This window comes from Lycium barbarum, chromosome 5 (genome assembly GCF_019175385.1).
Source record: "Lycium barbarum isolate Lr01 chromosome 5, ASM1917538v2, whole genome shotgun sequence".
Lineage (NCBI taxonomy): Eukaryota > Viridiplantae > Streptophyta > Magnoliopsida > Solanales > Solanaceae > Lycium > Lycium barbarum.
Window position 1 is genome coordinate 17,444,740 of NC_083341.1, and position 10,159 is coordinate 17,454,898.

General features: G+C 31.9%; 1 protein-coding gene across 1 annotated transcript; it reads right to left on the bottom strand.

Annotated features, from left to right (window-relative positions):
* Positions 1-8,165: 8,165 nt before the first annotated feature.
* Positions 8,166-8,711, bottom strand: LOC132639257 (pectinesterase inhibitor-like). Its single transcript, XM_060355719.1, has one exon. The coding sequence runs from the start codon at positions 8,709-8,711 to the stop codon at positions 8,166-8,168; it is 546 nt and encodes a 181-aa protein (XP_060211702.1).
* Between the last annotated feature and the right edge of the window lie 1,448 nt (positions 8,712-10,159).

The window sequence follows — 10,159 nt, forward strand, 5'->3', positions numbered from 1 at the left end:
AAGTCTCTCAATATTTGTTAAACCCGTCAAACTAAGACCCTCAAATTGAAACGGAAAAAGTAATTAAAAAAAAAAATAAGATCACCTGAGAACGAAGTGAACAAGAAATATTAAAGTAGAACAACATAAAACCAGAGAGAGAGAGAAAAAAGATGGAGAAATTTCTTACCAGTAACCATCGCCAAACCTTTTCGATGATCGACCAGATTTAACGCTGTCTTTTGAGGCTCTTTTATTGTAGGATTTTCCAACAGTCTTTTCATTGTAACTGTAAAGATCAATGTCGGAAATAGTTTTGTCTTCGGAGATGACGTGGAGCATCGGTTTCCAATTCTCCCTTTTCTTTAATTTCCTTCTCTGAGAAATGACGTGGCTACCGCCAGAGCGATTTAGCTCAGGCGGTAGCCCCTGCACCGTCGTCTTGACGGTGGTGCCGCCACAACACGTCCTCAGTTCCGATAAAAACTTCATATTACAGGGTGTGTATATACAGACACAGTTGTGAATTCTGAAAACTAGTGCAAGTTGCAACTATTGATGGTATTATATATATTAGGCCAAATCCATCGCCAGACTACTGTGGTGGTTCACTTCTGCACCGCCCTTGTTTCATTTAGACACTTTAGGTGAATCATTCCTACTCCACTTAGACACTTTTTGCACCATTATCTGGAGAAAAGGACAAAAATGGTCCCTTAACTATGATAGTAGGTTCAAAATAGTCCCTTAACTATGCACTTAACGGTTTTAGTCCTTTAAGTTTGTTACAAGTTAACAAAAATGGTCCCTTAACTATGAGAGTAGGTTCAAAATAGTCCCTTAACTATGCACTTAACGGTTTTGGTCCTTTAAGTTTGCCATAAATTGACAAAATGGTCCCTTAACTATGAGGGTTGGTTAAAAATAGTCCCTTAAGTATGCACTTAACGGTTTGATAATGTCAAAAAATGGTGTCTCGAAACACAAGGACCGACAGACTCTATCGATTAAAACTGAGGGAATCCATCGACTAAATAAAATACACTAGACTTTAGAAATAAATTAGAAATAGCAGAAACTAAAAAAGTTGTCACTACCAAAAACAAGCGAAAAAAACGATGGACGGAAACCGATGGATAAAATCGAGGGACACTTTTTTTTTTTTAATTTTTATTGTTTTTTACGAAAACCAACAGAAGTCCATCGGTTATTTTTTAGGAAAAATGCGCGGAAACTATTTAAAAAAAAAGAATCACTACACTGGAAGTATTTAGTTTTCTCTAATTTTCAGTAAAAACGAATCTAGTGTATTTTACTTAGCGAATGAACTCCGTCGATGTTAATCGACAGAATCCGTCGGTCTTTGTGCTCTGAGACACTATTTTTTTACATTATCAAGTCTGTAGGTTTTTCCTCAGTTTTTTCCTATAACCGACTAACGTCCGTCGGTTTTGTCCCGAGTTATTTGACCGATCTAGAGTTCTCACTAATTTTTCCCTTTTTTTCATAGTTCTCGTCAAATCTAACAAATAGAGTTCGATGAATATTTTGTCGAGACTAAAACTGTCAACTTATGGCAAACTTAAAGGACCAAAACCGTTAAGTGCATAGTTAAGGGACTATTTTGAACCTACTCTCATAGTTAAGGGACCGTTTTTGTTAACTTGTAACAAACTTAAAGGACTAAAACCGTTAAGTGCATAGTTAAGGGACTATTTTGAACCTACTATCATAGTTAAGGGACCATTTTTGTCCTTTTCTCCCATTATCTGAACAAAACCAACACCAAAGGGGGCGCCACCTCATTGCACATCCAACCAGCCCAAAAGCCCCAATTTTTAATGATCAAAACTCCACAAATTTACAAATTAGTGAATTTACAATTAAAATGAGTTGACACAATTTAATGGAGTTGACACAATTTAAATGAGCTGGTACAATTTAATTGGCCACTTAATCCACGTAGGAGACGACTGGTGTTGGTTTTGCTCCGATAACGGTGCAAAAAGTGTCTAAACGGAATAAGAATGGCCCACCTGAGGTGTCTAAATGGAACAAGAATCACTTTAGGAGCTCAAGTGAAAGAAGTGGACGACCACAGGTATTTATCGATGGATTTGCCCTGTATATTAATATATTATATTTCTACTATTTAGAAGAGTGAGTTGTTACTCACTCTTCGTCCGTCGTGGGCCCCTCCATAAATAAAAAAAATTTGGGCCACACCCCATAAATAAATAAAAAAATTTCCCCCCCCCCCCCCCCCCTCCATATTAAAAAAAAATATTGGGCCCCCTCCCCCCAATATTAAACAGGCCCACAAAAATAAAAAATAAAAAATTGTAAAAAAAATAAAAATTTTGGGCCCCCCCATAAATAAAAAAATAAATAAATTGTGGGCCCCATATAAAACACCATGCGTATCCGTAGCAAACACTAATATAATAAAGTTTTAAATACGGAGCACAAACTATAATGTTATATTAATCGTGTTTTGAGCATAGTATCCCATATTGACAAAATCAAGCAATATATATATAAAAGAAAAAAAAGTTAATCCCATATTAAAAAAATAAACAATGTCAAATAAAAGACTTTGTATTCTTAGCAAACACTAATATAATAAAGTTTTAGATACGGAGCACAAATTACAATGTTATATCAATCGTGTTTTGAACATATATATATATATATATATATATATATATATATATATTATGCATAAAAATAGTGCAAACTAATAATGTTCAAAAGGGTGGGCCCCATACTAAACAACACCAAGCAATATAAAAAATAAAAATAAAAAAAAAGAAGAAACTATATAAAGCATGGGTTTAGACCCATGCTTCATCGTCTATTGTCCCTTCAAAAAAAAAAAAAGGTGAGCCCCATGCTAAATAACACCGAGCAATAAAAAAAAAAAAAAAAGTGGAACTCACCACATCCAAACTCACGGGAAAAAAAAAGTGGACCCCATATTAATAGAATCAAGCAATATTAAAAAAAAAAAAAGGTGAATCCAATAAAAAAAAAACTATATAAAGCATGGGTTTAGACCCATGCTTCATCGTCCGTTGTCCCTTCAAAAAAAAAAGGGTGGGCCCCATACTAAATAACATCAAGCAATAAAAAAAAGGAAGAAAAAAAAGTGGAACTCACCACATCCAAACTCACGGGGAAAAAAAGTGGACCCCATATTAATAGAATCAAGCAATATTAAAAAAAAAGGTGAATCCCATATTAATAAAACAAGCAATGTTAAAAAACAAATGCTTAGAAAATCAAACAATTAAATCAATAATGATGGACTCAATGTCACATGCGTATCAACCCATTAGTGGGAGCAAATGAAATTATTGTACAGCAATATACTTAAAATACTTACATATTAAAATAAGATAGAATTTAATTACTTTTTCATTTTTTTCTTACTCTAATAAATGTGAAAAGAGATTAATGTCATAAAATAAAAAATAATATTAAATGGAGATCAAATAATTAATAAGGTAAATTAGTGAAATTCTAATTCTAATTGACGTTTCCTTAAAAAACATGTAAAAAACAACATGACAAGTAAAATGAGTTAAACAAAAAATATTTACTAAAAATTAAAAAATAGAAATTCTTCATTTAAATAGAAAATTAAATTTCTACTTCGTTTCATCTTAAACATATAAAATTAATATAATAATTTGAATTAGAATTATCCAAATCAAATTTTGATAAAAAAAATTATATGTATTACTTTACTATTACTACTATATAGAAGAGTCAGTTTATAGAGGCAAGATCGTCGTCCGTGTTCGGTCTTATTTTTTTATTTAAGAGTAAAAAAAAAATCCTTTGTGGTCCCACCCACTTTTTTATTTAAGGCAAAAAAAAATGACGTTTTATACTTTATATTACCAACTCTTCTAAAAAGTAGATAGAAATACTTTATTATATTTCTATTTTTCTACTATATAGAAGCATCAGTTTACCCATGCTTCGTCGACAGTCACTCTTAAAAAAAAAAAAAAAAAAACTGGACCCCACCCTTCCCAAACTCATGAAAAATAAGTGGACCCCACCCTCTTCAAACTCATGAAAAAAAATGGACCCCATATTAAAAAAAAAAAAAGGCAACGTCAAAAAAAAAAAAAACGTGCATCCCATATATTAAAAAGTCAAACAATATTCATATAATTCCCAAAGTATCCCCATCAAGTCAATAATAGTGGATTCATTGCCACATGCATATTAACCCATTAGTGAGAGCAAATAAAATTATTGCACAGCAAAAAACATGGACCTCATATTATTACTTTTCTTCAAAATATTTAATTGTTGTATTTTCTATTCCGCCATGTCATTTATTTATTATGTTTACTAAAATAAATATACTTAAAATATATATATTTAAAAAATAACATACAATTTAATTACTTTTTTTATTTTTATTCTTACTCTAATAAATGTGAAAAGAGATTAATATCGAATGAAGATCAAATAACGAATAAGATAAATTAGTCAAATTATAATTCTAATTCGCGTTTCCTTAAAAACCATGCAAAAGACAACATGACAAGTAAAATGAGTTAAACCGAGAATATTTACCAAAAATTAAAAAATAGCATTTCTTCATTTAAATAGAAAATTAATTTCTACTTTGTTTCGTTTCAAACATGTAAAATTAATTTAATAATTTGAATTAGAATTATTCAAATTAAAATTTGATAAAAAATAATAAGTATTTTACACTTTTAAATTAATCGAATTAAAATTGAAAGTATCAACTGATGCTTAAATATTGCTATTATTTTATCTCAAAGAGAAGAAAATAGTTTTCTTTTAAACAAATCTTCCCTTTTAAAAAGTATTAATAAATTTCCGTAGCAAACACGAATAAAATAAAGTTTTAGATACGGAGCACAAACTACCATGTTATATTAATCGTATTTTGAACATAGTATGTATATATATATATATATATTATCATTATCTAAACACAACTACATATACATAGATACACTATAATTCGAAATGTTGAGCCCGTGCGCAGCACGGACATAGGCCATCTGGTTACTATCTTATAAGAGGGGATAAGCAAGCAGCACGTCAACCTGTTTGCTTGGCAATTCAGGAGGGCGCTTTTGTAAATTTATCCAAATGAAGCATTGTGATTGGCCAATAACTACTGTAGCTACCATACAAACTTTTGAGTGCCTTGACCAATTTGACCCTTTGATTATCTCATCACTCACATCACATTCTTACCCACACAGTAGCTTACACATGTCCAACTTTGTACTCCCTCACACGAATCTTACTTTCCAGTCCATCTGTATTTTTCAGTCATAAATTGATATAATATGCATTTCTCTCAAGTTACCTCTACTGTCATTTTTTAAAAGAAAATGTTTTAATATCCAAACATGCTAATCTGAAAGAAAGACAAAAATAATTAAACAAATTAAATACATTAAGATCACTTTTGGTTGTTTAGATGGTCATTTGTTTACTAAGTAATAATAATAACTACATATTTTTCTTCCAGGCTGATATCTCAAATAAATTCTATTTTATGGAGTATAAAATTTAACGTGGAAACTTTATATTATGAATATTGATTTTACTAAACATAATTGATTCATCCCGTAAGATTTAAGGGATAACATGTTCATAAAATGCGTACTTTTTGCTAAGAACCATTAACTGTTTATTAGCATTTTTTTTCCACTTTGAAGTACTTCAAGGAAATCTAATTGGTAAATTTATTTCATGCTGATTCCAATTCATCAGGGATATTAGTATTGTATTAGTTTCTCAAAATATTGTTGTTTCGGATATCGTTTAATATGAGCAAATTCATAATTTCTTGTTCATCCATCTTTTATAAGTTTGATCCAAATATATAAAAAGTAGTTCGACTCACATGTTGGGCCCGTGCTGTGCACGGGCAACTTATGTCTAGTATATATATATATATATATACACGGAGAAATGGATAAGGAATTGATGAGGTTGCTTTTGGATTTGGATTTGAATTTGGTTCCATTTAATATTTTGGTAAAGGATAATGATGAGTTTTTGGTATTCAATAGTTGCTTGATTTCGATCTTTCCACAATAAGTTTCCTTATGTAACGAAATTTTTACGGTTAAAAGATAGTAAATTATATGCGGATGAAAGTATTTGAGATAAAAGCTGACCCATAAATAACGTAACGGTGACTAAAAACTACAAAAAATCATATTAAGAGAAACTAGTAAATTAGTCCTCGCACGATCATAAAAGCATAAATCAATTTATTGAAAAATCAAGATATTAATAATTATTGAAAACTAAAGTTTTCATATTAAGAGAAGTTATTTTAGTATAACTTTCCAGTTTCCCTCCTTAAGTTAATCTTTTTGTTAAATTCTTAAGACTTGTTAGTAGAGGGACAAAACACACCCCTTTATTGATTATAGTTAAAGTCCTTGGTTAAATGTAAGGGAATATCAAAAATAAAATAAAAATGTCTAATTGTTTAAGGACCACAATCTCTCTCTCTCTCTCTATATGTTTAGGAAAAGACATCTGCAAATGATTTTGCTCGTTATCTGTTTCTTGTGCGCAAAGAGTAATTACTATCATATTATCTACTTCCTCCGTTTCAAATTATCTCTCATAATTTTCTAAAGATAGTTATATCAAATTATTTGTTGTTTTAAAACTACAAGATAAATTGACTAGTATTATTTTCCTATTTCACCCTTAATAGTTATTGTTTTAGAAGACAACCAACACTTCAATTATGGATTGATATTACGATTTTTCAATATTTCAAGAACATTTGAGTGCAAAGATATAAATGTTCATTCTATAAACATAATTAAAAAAAAAAAGTAAAAGAAAGGATAAGTCTGGAGAATTGAAACACTGGAGCCATTAAGATGGCCTCAAATATTGTTAGAGTGGGTTAGGGTCCTACATTGGTTGGGGAATGTATTGTTAGTTTGTTTATATGGACTTAGGCCATAAATATCCCCTCATGAGCTAGTTTTTGAGGTTGAGTTAGACTCAAGATCCATTTCTTTACATAGTATCAGAGTCATGTCCATCCTCATGTCCATCCTGATTCATTGTTTCCGATATTGGGCCTGCCGTCTTATATTGTTCAGCTTCAGACGTCCAGTTCTGGGGAGGGGGGGGGGGGGGGGGGTTGGAGTCCCATATCGTTGTGGGATGGGTTCTAGGTCTTCTTATATGGTGTTGGTCAATCCTCCACTCATAAGCTAAGTCCATCCCTATTTGGGCTCTCGGCTCTAGTTGGGTTTGAGCGTGAAGGGTGGTGTTAGAGTGGATTAGAGTCCCACATCAATTAGGGAATAAGCTGGTGGTCTGCTTATATGAACTTAAATAATTCTCCCTCATGAGCTAGCTTTTCGGGTTGAGTACCTGAGATTCATTTTTCTTTAAAAGTATGAAACCTCTCCTTACACTTAAGGGATGACTTTTGGTTTTCTTATTATAAAAGGTATGTGCTCACAATAATGGAAAGACAATTTGAACTTCCTCGCAATCGAATCTCTTATCGTAACCGTTTCCTTTTAGTTTTTTCATTTATTTGAATCTCTAACCTTTGGAATGTCCATTTTTTCAGTTTCCAATAATTATTACACACATCCTTCTTTCATTTTGAATTTATTTGTTAAAATTATGAGTGGACGCTGAACTAAATTCATCAATATTCTGGTTTCATCTTTGACAAACAGCACTCATCTACATCTTTCAAATCAGGCAAACTTAATCTTTTCATGTTACTTTTTATTTGAGCATGGCTAATTTTATAATTTTTTCTTTTATTCATCCCAATCATTTTTTCATAAACGATAGTTAGATAGGATCTTACTTCCCTATTTTAATCAAGGGAAAAGGGTTAAATTTACCCCTCTACTTTCATGTATTGTCGATATTTACCCTCCACTATACTATTTGGCCAAATTTACCTCTATCATATTGTACTATCTGGCCAAATCTACCCCTATTGTTAAACCATCCAGCCAAATTTACCTCTACCATAGTTATTTGCTAGTTTAACAACATTTTTCAATGAAAAATGGACATTTCACTAAGAAATTGACATCAATAGCAACAATTGGCCCAGTAACTAACAAATGGACATCAATAGCAACAATGTACACGATTTTTCATCAATCTATTTACGCCACAGGACCCAAATGGGCTAACCATGTAGCAGTAAGCACAGCTACAGCACCCAATTGTTGCACTAACACACTATGCTGTCGAAGTTGGTCCGGTTCCTTGGGCCGCGACCTTATAAAACCGGCGTCACAATTAGCACTTTCCGCCAACGCCCCATTTCCACCATCCACGGTCTTTTGAAAGTCTCCAGACTGTAAAATTTTCCCAGTTTGGTTGAACAAATTCGCGCAATTTAAATAGTGGAAGGCACACGATTGCAATCTCGTTACCATAGCCCCTTTGGCATTATGTTGAAGCTGATTAACCAAATCCAATGTCTGCCTCGCGCTTTTCTCTGAAAAGTCTATCGCGATTTGGCATAGACCAACAAGATCCGTGTTACTTGAACGCGGATCGGAATTATAAGCTTGTAGACATAAAGAAGGATTAGGTGACTTTGAACAAATCAAAGAGATTGGATATTTGCTCCTTGCGTGCGCATTATACATGCCTTGTATAACTAGAAATGTCAACAATAAAACTTTGTTAAAAGAAAATGCCATTTCTATGGCTTTTTTGTATCCGCTTGAACACTCTATCACAGTATTTATAATTCATTTCGTTTATGGATTCTATTATGGTATGATCATTAGTAGAATATGGAGGACAAAGATAAAAAGGAAAAGTTTTAACCAGATATTTATGAGCTCGAATACTATAGGAAGTTTTTGAAGATTTTGTGATTGAATTTCCAATTTTGCATTGATTGCGTTAGGATTCTTATTATTCACTCGCTTAAATACCAATGGGTTTTCTATTTTCGCTACTACTTCATTAAAGATTAATTAGGAAAACAGATGATGTTTTTAAACTAGAGTTTTGTTACGAATAATCATGCAAATTGAGAAATATCAAAGTGTTCATTTTTTGTTAAGGGGAATCGTGTACCCCCTACACGATTTGCTAAAAAAAACTTTGCAAATTGTGTAGGGGTAAAGGATTTGCCTTGTATAATTTAAAAAAAAAAAAGAAAAAGAAAAAAATAGGAGATGGAAACAGACGGGATCCGTTACAATTTTGGGTAAATCGTGTAGCAAAGGACCCCTTTTGGAATTTTTGGTTGAAAAAGGTGTCATTTAGGCGCCAGACTCTAAAGATTAATGTTGCTAAGCTTTTCTTAAAAAATTCACATGATACCTTAAGTTCGTTTATTCTTTTATTTTCTTTCTATTTCATAATTTTCGAGTTTTTTCCTTAATTAGTTTATTGCTCGATTTTTACCTTATTAGATGGGAACCTTCAACAGTAACAAGAAGTATAACTATAGAAAAAAAATTCTTAACTTTTTCATTGGTGGAAAAAGTAACAATTTTAACTTGTCTAGTGCTATAGAAAAACTTGAATAATAGTTAATGCTAGGGGTGTACATGGAACAGGTTGGTTTGGGTTTTTCAAAGACCAAACCAAACCAATTGTGTCGGGTTTTTAAATTTATAAACCAAACCAAACTAAAAAAGTCAGGTTTTTCAACCTCGGATTTTTTGGTTTTCTCGGGTTTTTTGATTTTCTAGGGTTTTCTCGAGTTTTTTCGGAAAAGTCATCATACAAAATCTATAACTTTTACTTCAAATATTTCTTTATTCCTAGTAAGATACAGCTATATATTAAGGTGTATCTTAAGAAAATAACATAAAATGTGATATGAGTGATGACATTTGTAGACAATAAAATTCGCGTCGAGAAAATAATAATCAAGACAGGAAAATATCGCAACAATCTTTGTATTTGATTTCAGAATATGAGTGTTACAATCTCTATGTTTCCTCTGATTAGCCTTTTCTATAGTAAATTCAAGGGCTTTTGAGCTTGATCTTGAACTTAATGGATTTGATCTTGACTTGTACTTGAATCCAAGAGCTTTTGAGCTTGATCTTGAATCTAGTGGTCTTGATCTTGAACTTGTACTTGGATTCAAGGGCTTGAAGCTTGATCTTGAATCTTCGTCTGGATC